At 42.3% G+C, this 25339-nt stretch overlaps 1 protein-coding gene across 1 annotated transcript; it reads right to left on the bottom strand.

The window, feature by feature from the left end:
* Window positions 1-730: 730 nt before the first annotated feature.
* TYSND1 (trypsin like peroxisomal matrix peptidase 1) lies at window positions 731-25339 on the bottom strand. The gene is made up of 5 exons (XM_089670715.1): window positions 23900-25339; window positions 21719-21849; window positions 19092-19277; window positions 15023-15247; window positions 731-1233 (listed from the first exon to the last, which is right to left on the bottom strand). Exons 1-4 carry the CDS (start codon window positions 25114-25116, stop codon window positions 15030-15032), a joined length of 1752 nt encoding a protein of 583 aa, XP_089526841.1. The 5' UTR covers window positions 25117-25339; the 3' UTR covers window positions 731-1233; window positions 15023-15029.

Genomic DNA, 25339 nt, shown 5'->3' with positions numbered 1-25339 from the left:
GGTCCTGGGATTTTTTTTCTCACCGTTCTTGTGATCATTTTGACCCCACGGGGTGAGATCTTGCGTGGAGCCCCAGATCGATTATCAGTGGTCTTGTATGTCTTCCATTTTCTAATTATTGCTCCCACAGTTGATTTGTTCACACCAAGCTGCTTGCCTATTGCAGATTCAGTCTTCCCAGCCTGGTGCAGGTCTACAATTTTGTTTCTGGTGTCCTTCGACAGCTCTTTGGTCTTCACCATAGTGGAGTTTGGAGTGTGACCGTTTGAGGTTGTGGACAGGTGTCTTTTATACTGAAAACAAGTTCAAACAGGTGCCATTGATACAGGTAATGAGTGCAGGACAGAGGAGCCTCTTAAAGAAGAAGGTACAGGTCTGTGAGAGCCAGAAATCTTGCTGGTTTGTAGGTGACCAAATACTTATTTTCCACCATAAATTTGCAAATAAATTCTTTCGAAATCAGCCAATGTGATTGTCTGGATTTTTTTTCTCATTTTGTCTCGCATAGTTGAGGTCTACCTATGATGCCAATTACAGGCCTCTCTCATCTTTTTAAGTGGGAGAACTTGCACAATTGGTGGCTGACTAAATACTTTTTTGCCCAATGTATGTTCCTTAATCCCATGTACATGTGTATATTATGTATCTATTTCCTATACATTTTCTTTTTTGTAACCTTTGCTGAAATCTCATGCGTTCTGAGAAAACAAAATAAGAGAAACGCGTTGACTAATGAGGACTCACAACCACAATTTACTTCTCTATACATTGAACAGCAATAGAAGCATATTTTCTAAAATACAAGAATCTCTTGTGGTGTAGTGAGTCGGCATTTGAAATTGTCTAGAAGACAGTGATGAGCAATTTTGATTTATTGAATTTTTAATTTATTTGTAATAAAATTTTGTATTTGTTACATATACGTGTGTTCCCCTTCAATGCTAGTAAAGTCCAAAATAAATTTTTCTTTGTGTAAACATTCATAATTGCAAATCTGTATCTTGTGGCTTTTCCATCATTTCTTCCAGCTGCTGTGTAGGACTCTGATCTCTTGGCTTCAAACTTCACACCTCCGAGGTCCTAGACTTTCCACAGTATGCCATTGCTGTCCTGGGTTTGCAAAATGGGCAGAGACATCATTGCACAGAACAGTGTGGCTCCTCGCAGTCTTGTCTTGTGTTCTCCCTTTTCATTAGTGGACAGATTTATTTTTTTACAAGAAGTAACAGATGTCTTAAAAAAAAAAAAAAAAAAAAAAAAAAAAAAAAGGAGAGGAGATTAGAAGGAAACAGAACTGTCCTACCAGGCTCCTTGCACACAGGGCCATTCAGCTTCAGTGCATCACTCCAGGCATTTTAGTGTGTCCGGGAAAGACAGGTGAATCAAAGTCTACGGCAGGCTGCAGCTGCCTAGGCTCAATGATGTATCAAGTGGTACTGACATTTGGGGCCCTGGGGGTTCAGGGACAAAGTCCTGTATGTTCATAGGCGGCTTAGAAATCAAGAGAATGTCTAAGAAAAACCTGTGCCCTTTTTTAAAATTATGGGCCCAGTCCTCAACAAACCCAGTACCAGATCTGTAATTAAGTCAAAAGAGCTGGAAACTTGAAAAGGTTAAATCCAGTCTTCTTTATTGAAAACAATGTTGTGGTAAAAATCCTGGAACAGAACAGAACAGCTGACACACTTAAGCCTATGCAGGTCTAAGTCACAGTTATAGTTAAGACCTGCATAGGCTAAAATGCAACTATGGCTTAGACCTGCATAGACTTAAATGTGGAAAGAACAAAGAGAGGGCGCACAGGCCTAGAGCATTACCATAAAAAATGTTTAATACGAAATAAAGTAGATGTTGTGCTCACAAACGACAATAAAGTCAAGGCACATCATAAAGGAACAGCTGGGTCAACACTGCGCTGAGTAACAGTCCGCAATAGGGAGTGTAGACATCCAATAACTGACGCGTTTCAAGGACTTGCCTCTTCCTCAGAGCCTTAACTTAAATGTGTCAACTGTTCTGTTCCAGGATTTGTACCCAAATATCCTTTTCAACAAAGACTGGATTTTAACCTTTCAAGTTTCCGACTTTTTTGGCTATTTTATACTTATGGCTTGCAGAAGCTTTGCGTGGGGCACTGACCAGGTATTTAACCTCACTTGAAAAAGGATCACAGGGTGGTAGCGCTGTCAATTTTTGTTCTAATCAGATCTGTATTTGTCTTGCGATCTTACTTGTTGATAGTGACCATTCAATTCTCTGTGCTCAGTTACAAAATAAACCCAGAATTAGGAATCACACCTCTCAGTCAATGTGAGTAAGTATGTTTATTTTGGTAAGAAGTACATCCTTGAGAAGAGGAGATTAAGGGGGGATATGATCAACATGTATAAATACATCAGTGGTTCATATAGTGAACTCGGTGTAGAGCTATTCATCCTGAGGTAATCAGAGAGGACAAGGGGGCACTCTTTACGTCTGGAGGAAAAGAAATGTAATCTCCAAACACAGAAAGGTTTCTTCACAGTGAGAGCTGTGAAAATGTGGAATAGACTCCCTCAAGAGTTGGTTCTGGCCAGCTCAGTGGATTGCTTTAAAAAGGCCTGGATTCTTTCTTATATACACAGAATATAACTGGATACTAACATTTATTAGGTAAAGTTGATCCAGGGAATATCAGATTGCCTCTCGGCGGATCAGGAACACATTTTTTTCCCTGCAGGAGCAAATTGGATCACGCTTTGCTGGGTTTTTTTTTTGCCTTCCTCTGGATCAACTGTGGGTATAGGATTATAACTTTTTTTTCTTTTAATGGTTGAACTGGATGGACTTTTGTCTTCTTTTAATCAGACCAACTATGTAACAAACAGGACCAAACCACTTTCACACTATGCCGATATTGTGTAAGGCACCTATATTTATAGTTATTAAAGGGTACAGACTACTGCAAACTCAGCATGCACTATGGGCTGCTTCGGAGTAGCTTGTAGTTTATTTTGTATTCACATTGACGTGTACGGAGAAGAAAAAAGTAGCTTAGATGCAAACTAAAGGCCATGTCCAAGAATTCGAACACAACACAGGTGCCTGTTTAGGAGTTATTCACTATTTCTGCAGCTGGTGATGTCACCAATGCAAGTGAACTGTGCTCTGAAGGGACAGCATATGTAGTTTGGGTTTGAGCTACGGCTCCCACATGCATGCACAGGAGTGATGTAATTGCAGCTCAGTCATTCAAATGGCTGGAACCCATGAACACAGAAGAAAGACCACAGATGGAAGCCCTGACACGGGTAACAGAGCACCACTTGAGGGCTTTGTTTTAAGGCAAGTCTTTCATGCTGTACTAATATGCGATGCATACCAGCACAATATGACATTGATATGCATGGATTTTTTTTCCCCCCTTTCTGAAGACTTTACTACCACTTTAAGAACTTTGCACCCTATTGAATGACATGATGCAATAAAAAATATAATAATATATATATATATATATAAATGCAAACCCTGGCCTACAAATTTCCAAAAATAAATATGTGATTAAAATGTCACCCTCACACTGCCCTAAACTCAACAGTGGCACAAATCAAAGAGTCAAAGCAATCAAAAACATAGGCAAGATACTGACATAATAGTGAAGCTGAAAGCCCCTGAGCATGAATGTTATAGCTTTGCAATGTACAAATAGCCGATATCATCACACAACAAGGCTAAGCATTACACCACACCAAATACTGCACAGACAGATGAAAATCAGTTATATGGAGATGGAACATGAAACGAAGAGCAAATGTGCTAGATTTGTATTTCGCATATATATTGTTCCAAATAGCACCTGAAGATCAAACCTTGAATGACTGATTCATGCTAACGGAAGCAGCCATGGACTACAATCATATCAGCACTAAAATAAGCTCCAGACTTTGAGAATGCAAATGTCAGTTCCATATAAATTATAGTTCCATGCAACACTAATATCCCATGGAGGAAACAACAGGCTTTGGCACGGGAATCGAGAGCTACACAGCCAGACGCATACATACAGGTATCTGTTACTGATGAAGACTCACCATGTGGGAACAGACTGATATATTAAAGCACGGTGTCTAACTGCTATGATAATGCTGCACCGTCAGGCTGCCCTGCTGGATAGTGAGGAAAGTTCTGCTGATTGGACTCCTGGTTTCCCCAGGTACACAAAAATAATCATCCAGGTGCAAAGCCGTTCTCAGCACCAAACCCCCACTCCTGCAACCCCTTCAGCAAGCCCTCCTAGTGTTCTCATCCAGGGCTGTAGAGTGCAGACATAGCATTTTCGGTGAGTGCCGACACTGCATCCCTCTCCTTTCATACAGCCAGTCTGTACCAAGATGTCAGCATCAAGTGCAGGCAGTCAGCAAACACCAACATTTTTCATCCACCTCTGCGTGAACTTTATCAAGGTGTCAAGGTGTGTAAATCTCAAGACTGGCTTCACAGAATCACAAATCCTTTGCCAGGTAAAACATCTCCCTTATGCAGTACATTATGTATTTCACTATTTGTCTAGAACAAAAAAAAAAACACAAATAAACAGCAACTCCCTTTGCCAATATTTAGTACATGACTCACCTACAAATAATTTTTATTGGTAGTAGTAGTAGTATTTATATAACATCAGTTCATACAGTGCTTAGCATACTGTACATTCACATCAGTCCGTGCCATCAAGGAGCTTACAATCTAAGGTCCCTATGTCACATAACCCACTCAAGCACAGAGGAAACATTGAAACACCATGCAGATAGTGTCCTGACCAGGATTCGAATCGAGGACCCCTTTGTTGCAATGCAGAAGTGCTATGACCTGTCCACATAACATGAGTGATTGTATAACAACTTTTACATACAAATCCCAATAATCCCTTTGTCAGAGGCCCCACTTAATTTTCATCTTATTATATAGATAAGAATATTTCATAACCTAACACAGAATTTAGAAAGTCAATACACTGTTCAATTACCATAGATCAGGGGTCTCCAAGCTTTCTAAGCAAAGGGCCAGTTCTCGGTCCTTCAGGGGGGCCAGTGGGAGAAGAAATTTCCCCAGCATCAGAGCCCCATCATTAGTTTTAATGCGTGGAATAGTGTCCGATTGTTGGTATCAATGGTAAGAAAAGTGCCCCGTGGGTGGCATGGTTTGCCACCACAGCAGATGGTGGCTTAATCTTTGAGCTCCGCGCAGACTCCGACTACACAGTGGCTTCATAGCAACCCTGAGTACAGCCTGTTTCATCCGAGATCCAGCATTATCCTTCCATGGTGACCCACCAACATGTCCAAGTGAAGAGAAGCTGCCTATCCGCCGCAGAAGCTCACCCATTTCTTCCCTGCAGCAGGACCTCAGTCCAGCCAAGACACACGGAGGCGCTTCATGGCGATATCCTCTGTCCAACACACTGGGATCTACCCAGCAGCATTCCTCATCTTCTGCACAAGCTGCAGAGGGCGAGTCATCACCTCCCTATTCACCTACAATGGCTAGTCTCGCCAAATCTAGACATCGAAGAGAGGAACCATCATAAGCAGAGCTTAATATGGCGCCTTTTGGACTTCCTCTCCACGCTACTCACCATAAAATCAGCCATAGACTCATTCCCTGCTTCTGATCAACCGATATTACAGTAGACACTGAAAAACATGCTTACATCGCTCAGGCAAATTCTCCATGCAGATCTTTCAGCTGAGGTCTCCTCACTCTCTCAGACAGTCCAGGGGCACACACATAGAAGCCAAAATGGAGGAGCTGCTCCCCACGCACAATGACCTCATTGATGTTCATACTGATCATGACAACGAGCTCAAAGAGCTAAGATTGAAACTTGCTGACCTAGAAGACCAGTCAAGCAGGAATAATATCTAATTCTGTAAAATCCCTGAAAATGTGCCCCAAACTGAATTGACCCCTATTTGTTCAACAACTAATGCGGTTTATATTTCCTGAATTGATAGATCTTGAAGTGGCCACAGACAGAACTCAAAGGCTCCCTAAACCAGCTTTTGTGCCTGATTCCACACCCAGGGATGTTCTGGCCCGCATCCACTTTTTTCACGTCAAGGAAAAAGTCATGCATGCAGCAAAACACACTCCCTATATACCTGAGGATTTCTCCTCGGTCAAGCTCTATACTGACCTCTCCAAGATAACTAGAATAGAAAACAACTTGTCACCATCACTAAAGCTCAGCAGAACCATAGGATCCCCTGTAAATGGGGGCTCCCCACAAAGCTGCTTGTGACACACTGAGGTAAACACTGCACTATCTGGACACTAGAGGGACGCCTATGCCAAGTCCATGTTTGGAGACTATATTCCACTACTACTATCATATGAATCCAAATCCTGCAGATTAGTTTGGACTTCACGGTTCCTGACCACTAACTGGCACCACCACCCAAACTCCACATCCTGCCACTTGTCTACAAGCCACTAAGTGGAATTTCTGCTCCCACACACCTAACTCCTCCAAGCTCACCTCACGCCCTCACCTATCAACGATGTCCTTCAAAATTATCTCTCTCAATGCCAGAGGTGTAAACAGCCCATACAAGAGCTTGACACTTATGAAAGAAACTAGTAATTTGCGTGGAGACTTACTTATGGTGCAGGAGACATATTTTTTTCTATCTCCAAAACTCCTCTCCTTAGACTTAAGAGCTTTGTCTATCTCTTCCTGGCATCTGCAGAGATGAAAAAAAATGTGGAGCAGCATGCAATACGCTTTCATTTACCCTCATTCAAAAAAATGCAGACCCCCAAGGTCGCTATCTTATACTTGTCCGTAATACGGACCAGATCACATACACCTTGGTTAATGTGTATGCACCCAATACTAAACAACTGCAGTTTTGTAAAAACCTTCTACGCCTGCTCTATGCACATACAAATGGTCACCCTATTAAAGGGGGCGACTTCAAACACAGTTGAGGACCCAGTCCTGGACTACTCCTGAAAGAAGCATATTCCTCATCAAGCTCTGATTCACCAAGATAATTTATAGGATCTCAGGCGTTGCCAACATTGCTCAGAATGGGACTTCACCTACTACTTGCCATCACAGGCTTTCTATTCCCGTACAGACAGACACTATATTGCAAAAAGTATTGGGACACCCCTCTAAATCATTGGAATCAGGTGTTCCAATTGCTCCATGGCCATAGATATACAAAATCAAACACCTAGGCATGCAGACTGCTTCTACAAACATTTGTAATAGAATGGGTCGCTCTCAGGAGCTCAGTGAATTCAAGTATGGTACCGTGATAGGTTGCCATCTGTGCATTAAGTCCATCCGTGAAATTTCCTTGCTACTAAATATTTCACGGTCAACTGTAAGTGGTATTATAACAAAGTGGAAGCAACTGGGAATAACAGCAACTCAGTCACTAAGTGGTAGACCATGAAAAATAAGAGAGCTGAGTCACAAATGACAGAGCTGAAGCGTACAATTGCCAACTGTCTGCAGAGACAACAGCTTAAGACCTCCAAACCTCATGTGGCCTTCAAATTAGCACAACAGTGCATAGAGAGCTTCATGGAACGGGTTTCCATGGGCGAGCAGCTGCATACAAGCCTTACGTCACCAAGTGCAATGCAAAGTGTCGGATGCAGTGGTGTAAAGCTGGACTCTAAAAGCAGTGGGGAAGTGTTCTCTGGATGAATCACGCTTCTCGGTCTGGCACTCCAAAGTACAAGTCTGGGTTTGGCACTTGCCAGGAGAACGGTACTTGCTGGATTGCATTGTGCCAAGTTTAAAGTTTGGTGGAGGGGGGACTATGGTGCGGGGTTGTTTTTCAGTGGTTAGGCTTGGCCCCTTAGTTCCAGTGAAGGGAACTCTTAAGGCGTCAGCATACCCAGACATTTTAGACAATTTCATGCTCCCAGCTTTGTGAGAAGAGTTTCCTGTTCCAAAATGACTGTGTACCAGTACACAAAGCAAGGTACATAAAGACATGGATAAGTGAGTTTGGGGTGCAGGAACTTGACTGGCCTGCACAGAGTTCTGACCTCAACCTGATAGAACACCTTTGGGATGAATTATAGCAGAGACTGCCAGCAAAGCCTTCTCATCCGACATCAGTGCCTGACCTCACAAATGCGCTTCTGGAAGAATTGTCAAACATTCCCATAGACACACTCCTAACCTTTGTTGACAGCCTTCCCAGAAGAGTTGAAGCCGTTATAGCTGCAAAGGGTGGGTCAATACTGAAACCTACGGACTGAGACTGGGATGCCATTAAAGTTCACGTGTGTGAAAAGGCAGGCGTTCCAATACCTTTGGCAATATAGTGTATTTCTAATCGATAAACAGACTCTTCAAAATGCCCTTTCCACTACCATCTGAAATATAGTGTGGTCTGACCACGCACCCATCCTTTAAGAGCTGGATTCTTTCAAAACCGACCTCCAAATTTGTGGAGATTCAACTCTTCTCTACTGGCTTACCCTTCCATCTGTTGCAAAATAACCCAAGCCCACCAGTAGTAGTTCTAACTCAGTGATATATCGGACACTGATCCCCTTGTCTTATGGTCTACGTGTAAGGCATATATGCTTGGCATTCTTATTAAAAAATACATGTTTATGTCAAACACCAGAGAACTAGGCAAATTGACGAGGTATTAGCTTCCATCAAACGTAAAAAGGACCTACATAAATTAAACCCTCCCCCCTCAGTGGCTTCTGCACTCTTTGAAGATAGGCAGAAATTGTGCTCTCTTCTTCTTCATAAATACTGAAACCAATTTAAAACTTACCAAAGGCAACTTCGGTGCCCTTGGTAACAAGGCAGGAGCTCTTCTCACTACACAAGTTAAACTACAACAAGCTAAAACTAAAAAAGCCTCACTACATTACCCGTCCTCCAAAGCCCTACTTACAAACCCTTAAGATATAGCCATTGCTTTCAGCGAGTACCACTCCTCTTTGTACAAATCAAGCATATAACCCTACTACACCACAACCTAATAATGTGGACTCCTTCCTAAATTCCATTAATCTCCCCCATCTCTCCCCTTTACAGCAAGAACATCTATCATTGCACTTTTCTCATCTAAAGATTGCAGATGCAAGCAAGTCCCTTCCCTTTGATGTCTTCTCTGGTCCACCCTGATCAGGTTGGGTTTATTCCTGGACGACAGACCCCTGACGCAACCAGATGCTTGAATAACCTTGTTCACCATTGCAATAATCTGAAAACGCCTTCTCTGCTCTTCTCTTTGGATGCAGAGAAGGTGTTTGACCGAGTTCATTGGGGCTTCTTCAAAGCAGTCTTACACAAATTTGACATCCAAGATTGGTTGCCATACTTTCCCTCTATTCCAACACTAGTGCAAAAGTATTGTCCTTGTGAACCCTCTCAGCTCCCTTTACCACTACAAATGGCACCAGACAAGGGTGCTCACTGTTACAATTATTATTCACACTATTAACGTAACCCCTTGCAGCCAAAATTCACTCTGATCCTTTAATATCTGATTTTCCTTTCCATAACACTTAGCATAAACTTCCTTATGATCATTAATCTGTTTAAATCCTTTCCATCCATACAGGTGACGCTTGACAATTTTAGCGCCATTTCATATTATAAACCTAACTCTACAAAGTCACTGCAACTAGCCCTACATATGTCCTTGACTGACATTATGCGGATAAGAACGATTTTCCCTTTTTCCTGGGCTGAACACTCCATCCCATATTTGGGTATTCAGCTCCCCTCTTCTACTTCCAAATCATTCGATGTGAACTATAAACACTTTCTCCAGAATCTTCCCCAAGAGTTGTGCACATTTTGCTCCTTCGGTCTCTCCAAACTAGGTAGCATAGCTACTCATAAAATATTAGGCAGTATTAACATTTTTAACCTCTTCAGAACCCTCATGATCCCTCTTCCATCCCATTTTTTCCACTTCCATCCAGCATCATCTTACACGTTTTGTATGGGACGCAAGCCGCCCTAGATGTGCTAACTATATACTGACCAGACCCTACAAAAAGGAAGAGGTGCCGGACTCCCACACATACATTCCTATTATTATGCGACACTGCTAGACCAATTCTACTATTGGTGGTACCCTATGGAACAGAAAACCTGGTCGATTATGGAGATCACCCTCTACCATCCATCTGAGCTCACAGGAATCCTCCTGTTCATCACTGTTGGATTCCCTCTACCATCTTCACCATACCCCACACCCATAGTTTCATTTAGGGCTCGGAAAGAGCTATCTACAAGTTCCTTATCCTCCCACCCCTTGCACAAACTACTTCCACCCCTCAAATGCCTGTGCCAATTATTTCCTGACCTCAACCTGTATCACTGGCAAAAACATAACATTACCCAAGCTGCCGACCTTTTGTTTGGCCAAAGACTCAAACCCCTTAACACCCTCTGTGAGGACTTTAACTTGCTTCCCATCCGCATTTACACCTGTATTTCACATTACCTCCACTCCACATAGACTACAACACACATACCATTATGCGCATATCAGTTCTATTTTCATTCCCAGCGCCCCAAAAAAGGTATTTCTCTCTTTTATGTGGTTTTAAATGATGACCGACTTTACTCCCAGGTTACTCATTGCAAAAATGGAAGCTTGAGCCGGTTAAACTTTCTTGAAGCCAATGTGGCAAAAAGCAATTGCAAGTACCAGTATGGCATCTCACTGCTCCAACCCCTGGGAACTTTACCTAAAAACATTACATTATTTGTACCTATCACCTTTCAAACTTGCAACAAACTATCTGAACTGCTCCTCATCATGTTGGAGACTAAGTGGTGACAAAAAGGTACATTAGCCCACACCATATGGTTTTGTAAATCTCAGATCCTATTGGCGCCTAGCCTTTGCTCTCATTTCTGACATATCAGGCCTCCGGGTATACCCTAATCTTGCTCTTGCATTGTTACACATTGGCATGGAGACCTTTCCTCCCAGCTCAAGATCCATAATCATGCATTTACTACTGACAGCCAAATTAAATATCCCCAGATTATGGCATACCAGACTCCTCCTTCTATTACAAAACACAATTACTGGCCTAAATCTTCTATGTGATATGGAGAGAATGTTTGCCCACACAAATCTCCAAATGCAACATTTCTCCATACTCTGGTTCTCATGGCTTTCCCACCCTAAATGCACCTTAACATGATGCCAACTAAATTGCTCCTTTATGACTGTGTGCCTTGATTTCTGTGGGACTCTTTTCTTTCCTTCCCCTTCCTTTATGCCCCCCCCCAATCCCCCTATACCTTCCCAGATTCCCCTCCTCCTTTACTTACAATGTCTGTTGCAATTGATTCTCACATTTTTTTTCCTTACGCAAGTTTTGTGTCATTCAATGTCCCTATGGCAAGATGTTTTCTTGCATATAGCAGACTTTGCCAATATATAGTTATTGTGGAGACCATGTATATTTGTTTAATGTACATCTTGTACCCTTTGAAAAATCTTTAATAAGGATACATTGGACATAAAAAATAGTGCTCCATTGATGGTGTCAGTAGGGGAAATGGTGCCCCATTGTTGATGTCAATTGGAAGAATAGTGCACCACGGGCCAGAAAAAGGCAAGCAAATAGCTACATCCAGCCCCCAGGCCGCAGTTTGGAGACCACTGCCATAGAAGAATCAACTACTGCTCTTGCATTATCAGTGGCATGGCTTATATCACACACTGTTCAAATAAATAAGTGCTAAACAATGCCAGATAGCTTGTATTTTAAAATTTCCAGAGGTGCTCTGATTTTCCATAAACATTTCCATATGAGAACAACTCTATAAGTAATCAGACCCCTAATGCTTTCCATTATTTTTAGCAGCCAGAGGCAAAGCATTATACAGACCACCACTTAGGTTCTTCAGTGTTAATAAGCTTTTGAAGAAAGTTACATGGAAGTCTGAAACAAAAATTCCTCAGCATTTAAAAGCTCCATCCAACCCTTACTGTGCAGAGAAAAAAATAGAAAAAAATCAGACACAAAGATACATAGGTGTGTTATAATTTCTAATCATATGGAAACAAAACAAACAATCTAATATGTGAATTGCATGGAAGTGTCCTTTTTGTTCCCTCCTGGCAACAAATTAGCTTTTCTCGACCTTCCAGCCGTCTGGACCAGGTTGTCAAATCAAAATGAAAAAAACTGTATTTTTATCAAATTTATTTTAATAAAATGCTTTTGGTGTAAAAATCTATCTAAAGATAATTATTACTGTATCTTAAATAGAAAACTTAGTTTATTCAGCATGAAATGGAGCTTAGTTATGTAGCATGAGGCTGTATATTCTGCAAGATTTACATTTTTGGTCAACTCATTCAATGAATCCAAGCTCTGAAAGCTGAGATAACATGCACTGCATTGATGCATTCACACAAGTTCACAGTAACCATGAGAAAAAACATGAAATAAGGAGTTTGAGTAGTTCCAGCTATATGTGATTAGCTTATTAACCTAAAATCGGTTCTGATATCGCTGTTTTACTAACTTGACAGCTTATTATTCTAAAAAAGAAACCTTCATTGGTTTGTAAATATTAAAGATTCTAACTACCAGCAAGAATGAGTCGGATCCCTTAAATTTAAAGAGTACCTGTCATTTTAGATCCATCATGGCATTGCCTGTTAGCGGGCAGGTGATGCTGCTGCCACGTCCCTCACCTTGTTGTGTCACTGCCGCATGACAGGTGACCCATTTAAGTGAATGGGACTGTCAGTGAGTCAACAGTAGGTCAAAGGAGGAGCTGCTGCAGGACAGAGATGACAGTTGCTCTTTAAAAATTATGATTTAAAATTGAGCCTTTTCACTAGTGACTTAAATCATGATTTAAATGAAATCCACCCTAGTCCCTATGTAAACATTTTCCTGTCCCGAGAGTGCACTTCCAGAGTAACTAGCGGGTACCGGAAAGCTCCGGATGCATACTAGTGATCAGGAGCTTTCCAATCATGTGACAGCGGTGACTGCCAATCACAGCGGTAATGTGATTGGAATGCCCGCCTCTGCCTCCCAGCATGAATAACTTCTTAAAGAGCGAGAAGGTGGTGGCGGGAAGCTGGCCTAAACAAACTTCTGCATATGGAAGAGGATAGAACAAGAAGGCGCTTCTAAGTACAATATATCTAGAAGAATAATGATGGTTAGGAACGGGCGTGGAACGGTGACGCGTTTCGGAGCATGCACAAAGCTCCTTCTTCATGACCGATGCCAGCGAGTGATAGGAGCCGAATAAATAGGAAGAAGAGGCAGGGAGGGGGTGGCCTGAGGAGACAGAAGTGCACGCCCCCCCTGAAGACCAAACAATGGTGGCCAAGGGAGAAACCAACCATTATAAGATGGAGAGGACGACAAACAATAAAAGATGGAAAATAAAAACAATGATTAAAAGAAAAAACGGGGGGAGGCATGAAATTGTGCTAGGGGGAAAAGAGTGTTACGAAAAATGTGCAAAGTGTGTGGGGCGTGGAGGGAAAAAAAAAAAAAAGAGAGGAGGAGAGGGGGTGGGGGATGGGAAAGTCCGCAAGCAGGTTGTCGCAGGGCAGCATTGAGGGTATCCCAGTAGGCTAAACAACAAGTATAGAATAAGATACATGAGATTACATGGTATTCAATATACAGACTGAACTGGGAAAATGAATAAATATATCCATAACAAATACATGACTAGACATATGAATGACTAAACAGGTGAATAACTCACTGGTTATTTGCACCATTATAAAAGTCATGGTGTACAACAATAAAGTATAGTCTTAAAAATAAATAAAAATAGAGGGGGGGGGGGTTGTATCTGGAGAAAAACGAGAGTAACAGATACAAGCAGCAATCGGGAGGGGGATAGAACCAGGAACAAAGGGTGGCAGTGGGACGGGAAGGTCTCATTCCACTGCAAGAACACAGTGCTGGCTACATACAGTTAATACAGCACACCTGTTAGTACAGTAAATAGCTGGTTTTGGCCAAACAACTTAAAAAGGGACATTAAACTTGGAATTAGGCTTTAAAAAGGAAGGCTGTTGAGTGATTGATGCAACTCAGCTCCCCAGCTGAGATATCAAGAAAAGATATCAACACTTCTTCCAAGGGCTGGTTTACATCTGTGTTTTAGGCATGTTTTCCATGTGTTTTGGGCATGCTACCATTAAAGCCTATATGACGTGTGTTTTAACGAAAGCACATTAAAGATGTAGCAAGCAGGAATTTTTTTTTTGTTAATACACCGCATCTAAAAGGCACATAAAACACATAAAAATAGACCCGTAGGCCAGAGTCACAAAAATAGTTTTTAATCTTGCAATAATGTTACTAAAATTGTTTGGATTCCATTGCGTGAATTGCAAAAAAAAAAAAAAAACAAACTGTCATTTCATCACATAACTAAACAAGAACAATGTTTAGCCATGCCATCAGTACAAAATCAGTCACATCACAGGTATTATCAGTATTTTGCCCTCTTTTTAAATCGTAACTGTGATTAGTCCCATGTAGTTCCTTCTTTCCCAGTTTTGTGCCATTTTAAGCTTAGAAAATGATCATGTACACACTGCCCCTATTTAAAAATGATCGCTCACTAGAACAGAAGTCATTGGGGGAGGAGTGTGTGGGGGGGGGGGGATTGCACATTTGCAAATAATATCGTGACATTTAATGATTGTGTATTTTTTTTTTTCGCCACAAGCAAAGTTCACATGTAAAACGATTAGCCTATAATCAGTCTGTCTCACCTGGACTTACCTAAAGCAGGCCAACCATCAGCAGCTGAATTTTGAGCAGGGTGTGGCCATCCCTGCTCAACAGAAGTCAATCATTTGACTGGCTTCTGTTGAAAGGATGTGTTGGAAAATTTGCCTCAATCAGTGGCTGCAGCGGTGTGTGCCACTGTCAGAATACAACGTTCTTTTCCTGTACAACCCCTTTGAGGAACTGATCATGTGAAATTAAAGTATTAATGACATGTATGCAGTCCAATAGTACTTACAAGGGACTCATAACTTGCTCTGGAAAACATTTTCAGGAGACCTCTGGAGTCGCCACACATCCCGCACGGCAAGCCCAGCCTTATTAAGTTCTCCGAAGCTCCGCAAATCCCCAAATTCCACATATCTGTCTAGTGCTGCTCGAAGAATGGTAACAGGAACACTGAAGTTTAAATGAGGGTATGTTGCCCCTGTATTGTTATCCTTTGTGTTACTAGCAACAATCCCTAAAATAAAGAAAACATAAAAATACTAACACAAAATACTGTATATAAATTAACCCAGGCTAAGAGGAGTAAATAATTAAGCATTCTTCAGTTTCAGGCAGTGATAAACAGTTATTTGGTAAAACCAGGGGTAAGAAGTAGAGAAAGAAGCTGAGCCTCCAGCTGCTTCAGATTCTGTATAATGCTGATGAGGGGTCTCCACTTCATAATTGGAATGCAACCAGCTGAGGAACCCCTTGTGATACCATCAATTATACTATGGATGAATCTAAATTCGGCTGTTCAAAAATGTCAGTCATGGGTTGCCTTTCATACTGTTTAAAGTCCTTACCTGGAAGAGTTAACAGATAAGTTCACCTTTCGTAATTCATATTCAGGGTGTAACATGTTACGAACGGACTGACCCCACACCTCCCCATTCCATTTGTGACAGCTAACGGGGGATCCTCTTCCCCCTGATAGCTGTCACAATTTTTTTTAAAAAACGCGTCCGGGGACAGCCTTCTTTGTGAATGAGAACACTACAAGTCAGCTTGTAGTTAGCGATGAACAACCATGGCACTATGGAGCGCCATGGGAGTTAATTGATTCCTTCTGTCAGTAAGTATCTGCTTTCCTGTACGGGATGTAAGAGCAAGCAGATACACTGACAGGTCAGAAGGAGACAGCATGGTACCAGCGATCTGCTGAACGCTGGTGCAATGCTTTCAAGACTCCAGAAACAAAAAATAATAAATGCACATTTTTTTTTACCTGCAATAAAATGTGCATTTATTATTTTTTGTTAAAAGGTGAACTTAACCTTTAAACAAGAAGTCTCAATTCAATTTTTATGAATGTATTATGTTCTGCAGGGGACAAAGTTAATAAAGTACATTGTCCTATCTTCCTAGCTGCTGTCTAGAGCTAACTGTGAAGTCAGACAGGACACCTTTCTTCCCTCCACAACCATCTGACAACAGCTAACAAGGAGACGGCTGCTTTGAAAAATGACACTTTTCTCCATCTACAAGTACTTGCCCACATGCCTAGAACATTTAAGCTGACAAGCCCCCCTCCCCTTGTATTCTTCGCAAGACCCTTGTCTTGGTCCAGTGTGTGGAGATAGAGATAAGTGCCATCAGTCAAAGCAACCATTTCCTTGCTAGCTGTGTTGTTGGACTACCGTGGAGAGGAAAGGGGTCTTGTCTGACCTCACAACTAGCCTTAGACAGCACCTAGGAAGATAGGAAAAAGTACTACATGTACTTTGTTCCCTGGGGAAAAGAACACATGAATACAAATTGAATAGAGACTTCTTTAAAAAAGCATTTATGGAAGTTCTCATATTTCTATGTTCACATCTTCTATTAGAACATTAAAACAGCACTTCATCTGTTCAAATCGAGGTTGCTAATCAGTAGCACTGCTTTACCCAAAGTCCAGAGTCCAAGGCTTGGTACCTAGCAGCCTGAAGCTTGGAAAAGATTAGTATACTGAAGTTTTTTCTTTTCTGTTACAAGCTGGTGTGTAAGATGCAGTTGAAAGAAAAAGTATGTGAACCCCTTGGGATTACGTGGAGTTTTGCATGAATTGGGCATAAAATGTGCTCTGAATGTCATCTAAGTCACAACAATAGAAGAACACAGTCTGCTGAACATAATACTACACAAACATTAGATGTTGCCATGGTTTAATTGCACATAACATGTAAACATTCACAGTGCAGGGAGGAAAAAGTATGTGAGGCCCTAGCTTAATGACTTCTCCCAGAGCTAATTGGAGCCAGGAGTGAGCCAACCTTGACTCCAGTGTGATGATATTGGATGTGTTGCTGACAGCTGTCCTGCCCTTAAAAAACACACACCTGTTTTGGGTTTACTGGTTTCAAGAAGAACTGTCTGATGTGAACCATGCCTCGCAGAAAAGAGCTCTCAGAAGACCTACGATCAAGAATTGCTGACTTGCATGAAGCTGGAAAGGGTTACAAAAGTATCTCCAAAAGCCTTGATGTTCATGTGTCCACGGTAAGACAGACTGTCTACAAATGGAGAAAGTTTAGCACTGTTGCTACTCTCCCTAGGCGGGGTTGTCCTGTAAAAATGACTGCAAGAGCACAGCGCAGAATGAGGTAAAGAAGAATCCCAGAGTGTCAACTAAAGACCTACAGAAATCTCTGGCACATGCTAACATTTTTGTTGACACATCTACAATAAGGAAAACATTAAACAAGAATGGAGTACATGGGAGGACACCACGGAGGAAGCCATTGCTGTCCAAAAAGAATATTGCAGCACGTTTGAAGTTTGCAAAAGAGCACCTGGATGTTCCACAGCACTACTGGCAAAATATACTGTGGACAGATGAAACCAAGATTGAGTTGTTTGGGAAGAACACACAACACTATGTGTGGAGAAAAAAAAGGCACAGCACACCAACATCAAAACCTCATCCCCACTGTAAAACATGGCGGAGGGAGCATCATGGTTTGGGGCTGCTTTGCTGCCTCAGGGCCTAAACGGATTGTTGTCATTGATGGGAAAATGAATTCCAGAGTTTATCAAGATATTTTGCAGGAAAACGTACGACCATCTGTCCGCCAACTGAAGCTCCGCAGAGGATGGGTGATGCAACAGGACAATGACCCAAAGCATACAAGTAATTCAACAAAACAATGGCTGCAACAGCACAGAATACGCCTTCTGGAGTGGCCCAGTCAAAGTCCTGACCTCAACCCGATTGAAATGCTGTGGCATGACCTTAAGAGAGCGATTCACACCAGACATCCCAAGAATATTGCTACACAGAAACAGTTTTGTGAAGAGGAGTGGTCCAAAATTACTCCAGATTGTTGTGCAGGTCTGATCTGCAACTACAGGAAACGTTTGGTTGAGGTTATTGCTGCCAAAGGAGGGTCAACCAGTTATTAAGTCCAAAGGTTCACATACTTTTTCCTCCCTGCACTGTGAATGTTTACATGTTATGTGCAATTAAACCATGGCAACATCTAATGTTTGTGTAGTATTATGTTCAGCAGACTGTGTTCTTCTATTGTTGTGACTTAGATGACGTTCAGAGCACATTTTATGCCCAATTCATGCAAAACTCCACGTAATCCCAAGGGGTTCACATACTTTTTCTTGCAACTGTAGATTTACATTTTGATGGTGTTTGTCTGGGCTGAAATGTAGGTGCCCCAACACTCCAGCAACCATCAAGAACTAAAATATCACTTTTAAAGAGCCTTTAAAGGATAAGTTCAGGGTGTATGTATATATTCAGGGTGTAACATGTTATGAATGGACTGGCCTCCGATCCCCGCTGTGACAGCTAGCGGGGGATCTTCTCCTCCCCACTAGCTGTCGTGATTTAAAAAAAAAAAAAAAACTAAAACCCCCACACGGCTGTGCGGGGCTCTGCCCACCCAGCCACGTCACTCATTCACAGTATTCTGTGAATGGGAAAACTACAAGTCCCGGTAGCCTTTATGGCTGCAAGCTTGTAGTTTTCAATGAACTAACACGGCGCTCCATAGCACTGTGGTAGTTCATTGAGCCTTCCTGTCAGTGAGTATCTGCCTGCCTGTACAGGATGTACGAGGAGCAGATATTGACAGGTCAGAGGAAGACCTGGATGGCACCATCGATCTGCTGATCTGGTGCAATGCTTTAGAGGCTCCAGAAACAAAAAATAAATGCACATTTTCTTACCTGCAAAAGGTGAACTTATCCTTTGACATTTTATGATTAGCTACTGAACCCAGTGGAAAGATTACTATTTTATGTGGATCATGCATGGTTCAATGCGAAATGAACATAAAATGTACTTTCAAACTAAATAAACAGAACATTGTTCCAATTTTTACCTAGCAGTTCTCCAGAGTGAGCAGCAAACAAAGGTCCTCCGCTGGAACCTCCATGAACAGCACATGATGTCTGTAACATGACTGGGCCATCACCAACAGATATAACAGATGACAGGACTCCCGACGTTACAGATGGGCCACAGCGTTCTCCCAGAGCCCCAAATCCAACAATGCAGACATCCTCTCCTGCCAAAAAAGATGGTAATTTGTTAACATTTTTGCCATATCATATTGTTCATATTAGGAAAATATTACATTTAGTATATATAAATGTCACTCTAGCATATCAAACCATTGCACAGAGCAGGTACTGTAAGTATGACATATTATTTTTGTTTTTTAAATTGCCTTTAATATCACTCTAGGACAGATGAAGCTGAAATCCCAAAGCTTTAAATAAGGATAAGGAACTTTATTTTGAGCAATGCGACTATAACTTTCAAATTTCATTAGATTTAACGATCATATTTTTAAAAATAGGGATCCTTATCCTGGTGTTTTAGGGTTGTGACATGAGCCTATTATATACAGAAGACCACTCAGGCACAGGTGCAGCGACACAAAGCTTGTGAGGTATCAGACTGAAAAAAAGGAGAGAGAAACTGGTGAATTCCTGGCATCCGGGATGACAGATGCCTGACCGCCATATGAGGAGTCCAGAAAGAATTGTCCCCTGCTGGATGAAAACAGGAATCCAGTCTCTGGGGGGGGGGGGGGGGGTTCCTCACCTTAACCCAAAGAACAATGCCTGAGGGAACAAACATGGGGAGTTAATTTTGTAGTCCCCAGTGACTGTACCCACACCTTGGGGAATCACCATGGACAGATCTGTTACTTTGATTTATTATAAAAAATGAACTGAGTTATTGTGACGCTTAACCCTAATGAAGGTGCTCAGGCACTACAGCTAGCTTGTGTTTTCTTCACCTATAGCAGCCCCCTTTCCCATAAGGCAAGCAGGCCTACCGGTACTCGGTTGCCCCCAGGACTTATACATAATGCTATAGTGCCTGGCCAGCACACTGAAGCAGATGCGAACTGAGCACAGCAAACAGGTACTTGCAGTTGGCAGACAGGCAGAGTAGTTCAACAACAGTCCAGGTACAAGGCAGGAAAGGTTAAGAGTAGTCAGGGTCCAATCCGAGTCTAAAGGCAGGCAGAGTTCAGAGACAGTCCAATATCCGATCCGAGGTCTTCAACAAGGGAATCCAAACAGCAGAGCAGGACAGACAGACAGGGAACTTGCAGCACGTTTTACAGTCACAATATCACAAGCATGAGACTGCAGACTTGGCTGGCTTAAATCAGGTTTGGTCTCCACCCAGAATCTAGCACATCAATCACCTTGCAGGTGGACAGACAGACAGGGATGCATCATAGCTAAAATCAGGACGATGGAATAAGACCAGCAGCTGTTAAAGAATAGGAACGTTCACATGCTCTTGACAGTTCTAAAGTAATTTTTCCTATGCTCCCCCACCACTCCATCCCCCCAGGAGTCAGACCCTATGCAAACTCCAAGTATGATAGAGTGAGAGCTTACATAGGGTTGATGACACTGTCTTTTTCATGACTGTTAGGGCCTGGCTACTAAACATGTAAAGTCACAGGACTCTTTACACAGCGTAACATTAAGATTTAAAATGCCAGTTGGCCATCCACCATGTTTACTCAATGGCTGACCTGGCTCAAATACACAGATCAGGACTTTGTAATTCATTCTCTTTTTTCCTGACCTGTTTACCTGACCCAGAAAGTACTGAAGCCAGTGAAACAGCATAAACGTCAGGTAATCAATACTTACATAAACATGACATGTTTACTTTATCTGTCCTGTCATTGCCTTCTATAACCAAACTTCTTTGCTGATCTGTGCCCTTCTATATTCTTCATTTGAGATGATCCTAGAATTAAAGAGCAACTCCACTTTTGTTGAGAAAAAAAAAATCATTTTCCTCTGGGCGATCTATGTACATTGCAAGGAATTTAACATGATTTGTTGCAGATTCCTACCTTTTGTTAATCTGAAGAGACAGCTGTTTGTTTGTCTGTGTCCATGTGCAGAGTGAAGGAGAATGGCAGTGGTTTTATAATTATAAATCCGTTGCTGCAGCTGCAGGGCTCTAATGAGGAAAGTGGCAAGGTCTACATTCATTCAGATGCGATTTCCCTTTGGGAGTATCTCACCAAAAATGATATTTTTGTTGCAGGGGATGCTCAAAAAACTGACTTGTTTTAGTGCAGACTTCTGGAAAAACCAGTAAGCAAATCACACAAGCAGGAAATTACATTTCTGGAAGGCGTTCTGTACACCATCTGTATGCAGAACACCTCCAACTTGTCATATTGTATTTTACAGAAAATTACAGTACTGCCAATTGAAAAGGAAAACTAATTTTTAATAACATTCGGTAACAATATGACTTGTGCAGCAATTGTCTACGCTATATTATTTCTTTTAACAATTTTTTTACCCATGACAGTGAAGTTACCCTTTAAATTAAAAAAGCCACAATCATATACTTCTGCACTAAAAAATGTTTCGATCCCAAGCTATAACACTCAGTGCCAACCACATAAATTCAAAGACTTAGCACAGTTTGTAATAAATACGAGTAACAACAAACCTGCATAGTAGCTTGATGCCAGAACTGGTTCAGGTATACCAGAGATGTCTTCTTCCAGCTGTACGATGGCAATGTCATAGGGAGAGGATTCATGAGTTGAAAACACCACGTTACCTCTTACAGGATGAAACCTACAAAATGTTGTCAGAAATAAATTAGAATTTTTGGCATGAAAGTCTTTGGGACTTACCAATGACAATCTCCATGCCGTTTCTAGAAAGAACTAGAAAGAAACATCAATGCCACTATTATGAAGGGAACTTGCAACAGAAGATAATGTTAAGCTTTGCGAATGACATACATGTTTTAAGGGTAAGGGTTCTTGTCTGTAAAATAGCAATACTTGCGCTCTCAGTCAAGGCACATTGGGAAAACAATGTCATCAGTCTTCTCCAGACAGGCTGGATTCCCTCAGTTGACCCCGACTAATCAGTCACTAACAATGATGGAATTTTGCGACTTTCCGGCATCTGACAAGGGACCGCAAGGACCTCTGAAAACAAAAGGTGCTCTATATTGCAAAAAATTAGACAAACTTCCCAGTGAGTGGGGCCAGCACTACACCCTCCTTCGGGATAAACCTTACTATTGGTTAGTAAGGGCACTCATCATAATAATGGGTCAACAGTAACACATAGCTGATAGCCACTGACCAGACAGGCAGAATGTGGCTGGACAGGCCTGAGAACTGCATTAAGTGGTACCAGCTGGAGGGGCCCTATGCGTTCAGGGATGAGGGTTCAGAACGCAGGTCTTCTTATGGGTACTTTGATCATACACTTGCAAGTATTTAGGCCTGCTTAATGAGACTCTCAACATTGAGAGCCTATTCCAATGAGCACTGGTTACCCCTTCCCGGGATGCACAAATCATACCACCCGACACCCAGTTACATTTAGCCCTACTGAGGGCAATTGACTCCAATGCAAAATTGCATGCCGTAGACTCCAATGCAAAATTGCATGCCGTAGACTCCAATGCAAAATTGCATGCCGTAGACTCCAATGCAAAATTGCATGCCGTAGACTTCTGTTTCAATTTTTTTTTTTTTTTTATTGCGGTTCAACAAGAACAAGACATGCTCATAAATTGCCCACACAGCCAGGTTTTGAGTTGGTTTACAAGAAACGCCTCCCATAACCCTCAATGCAAAAAAGCCTCCCATAGACTTCAATGCGAAAACACCCTTCATTCACTGCAATGTGAAAACTCCTCTTATTATCAATCCTATGAGAGCCACTTATCTACGCATGCCACTCTACTCTATCATTTGCGAGTCTGGAACACACCACAACAAACAGGACCCTTTTCGTAATGGCACTTCAAACACAATGTGTGTGGATCGCATTTGTTTGAACCACCTCAATAGGAACACATAATATCTTGCCTGTCATGCGAATCTGTGCATTTGAAAATGCATGCAGAATCACATATGTGTGAACCAGGGCGGCTCCATTCACACCTGAGCATTTCGAGATTGTGGCAGAATCGCTGCAATTTTGCCTTCGATCACAAAGCGTGATGGGTGCAGTGCTGGAGACAGGCAAGGAGGTAGGGAGATAAACAACGCAATGTTAAAAACATTAAAAGTTTAAGTCACCATAAAGTCCCTTTTGTGCCTAACATTATGTAATGTGCAATATGTCCTGTTTTCACTAAGCAATGTTTTTTTTTTCTGCTTTGCGGGGAGGAAAAAAACAGCACGATCGCTTGTCAGTGTACAGAGCTCTGTGTTGTTTACCAACACAGAGCCCTCTTTGTGATTCGCAAAGCAGACCAATAATTGTCCAAGACCCACTGATCGCCTTGTGCTGTCCCAGGTACACCCAGGGCAATGGGTGCGGATTATGTACCAGATATGTGATCCAGTGCAGAGAAGCCGCCCTGCAGTAGTCCGCAAGCGGTTAAAATATTGCTTGTGTAGCAATTGTATATGATAAATTATTTTTTTACTTGCCGTTTTTCTCTTCCATGAAAGTGGAATAACCCTGTAAGGCTCTTCATAGTGACACTAAAGCGTCGTCTTTTTTTTTTCTAAAAGCTCCTCCCACTCAAGCACTGCCACCAGGGGGGGGGAACCACTGCACACAGAAGGTTTTTTTTTTTTTACATTCATGCATAAAATACATGAAGGTAAAAAACCTTCAGCTTTTAAAACCACTTTAAATATTCCTTGCCCACCTTTGAATAGCATAGTGATTTCCACTTGTTGTGTTAGCATTGTGGACCTTGACGGAGACTTTGGATGAATGTCTCACCACATGTCGGCACGTCAGCACTAGTTTGGATTTTAGCAGAACTCCAGATCCCCATGATTGGCCTGAATCCACTAGAACAGCAACTGCCATCAGGTGTTCTGAGGGTCTTGCACCTCTCTTGGGTCTGTCCACAATACGTTGGCCCATCTCCAATGCTGCCAATTCCCTTTTTCCAGCAATGTCCGCCTTAATAATGTCATTAATGATCTGACTAATAGAACAAGCCAGCGTCAGTCCTACCCATTCGTTTGCCTTCCAGCATAGCGGTGCCACTATAATTCCTATCAAATACAAAGTTCCATTTTCCAACAAATAAACGCCCCCTCCTTCTGACCCTGGCAGACAGCGGGCATCAGTAAGCAGTACAACATTCCCATCCCCGGCAGTGTTGCTTAGGACTCCTTTACTAACGGTGTTGAGAAAGATGTCGGTGTAGAAGGAGCCAAAGGGAGAGCCGCATGCAAACACTGTACTGCCTTTTAGTAGGCCAGAGGATTTCATGATGTCCAGTCTGCTCTTGGCTTTGGGAAGCGGGCTCTGCAACTTCAGCACCGCAAACCAATGAAGGTGTGCCAGTTCTTTCTGGAATTCTCCATCTTCCTTCTCCTCTTCGTTGGAAAACACCCAGCCGTCTTCTTTCCTGAATAATGTGGAAACCGCCATTTGGAAGCCAGGGCACGGGACAAGCATGAGGAGGTCAGCATCGGTTTGAATTCGCTGGCTCTGTGGCTTCGACACGGGGACGAGGCCCAGTCCTGACCTCTGACTCGGAGGGGTACTGCGGGATCTCTGTTCTGCGTCTATCTTGGCTTCCAATGGGCATTCCACCCGAATCCATAGATCTGGTGGGAAGTCATCTGGTGAAAGCACGGTGAGATCAGAGGGAGACAAAGGTTCTTTTAGGAAAGGAAAAAACACGTCTGCCTGACAAATGACAATCCCCGCACTCCGGTCTAAGATCACCCCGCTGCAGCTCCACCAGCCATCACCTTCACTTCTAGGGACATGCTGCTCACTCCTTCCTCTACACAGATCCGAGGGGACACGGCTGGGATCTGCTCCAGCATGGGATGTCTGTGTCTGAGAGGTGGTGACAACACAGCCACTACACTCTGCAATCTGCAGGGGGGACATCATCATGGTGTGTGCAGTCACAGCTCTGTACAATGGAGATCTGGCCGATCAGTCACACATCACTCCATCTCTTCCTATCCTCTACACACACATAAGACCCGTCCTTCTAATCCGAGCCGATGTGGCTTCATTCCTACTACAGGCACCGAGTACAGATTCAAAGTTCAATGACAGCTCTCGGACCAGGAAGTTGTCACTCCATGCACGTGTTGTTAGTGGCTAAGCTTTC

The sequence above is a fragment of the Staurois parvus genome, unplaced genomic scaffold (genome assembly GCF_062004578.1).
Source record: "Staurois parvus isolate SC_StPar_1 unplaced genomic scaffold, SC_StPar_1.0 ptg000094l, whole genome shotgun sequence".
NCBI classification, from domain to species: Eukaryota; Metazoa; Chordata; class Amphibia; order Anura; family Ranidae; genus Staurois; species Staurois parvus.
The sequence above is the reverse complement of the archived record's forward strand: the minus strand, read 5'-3'. Positions and strand labels throughout refer to the sequence as shown.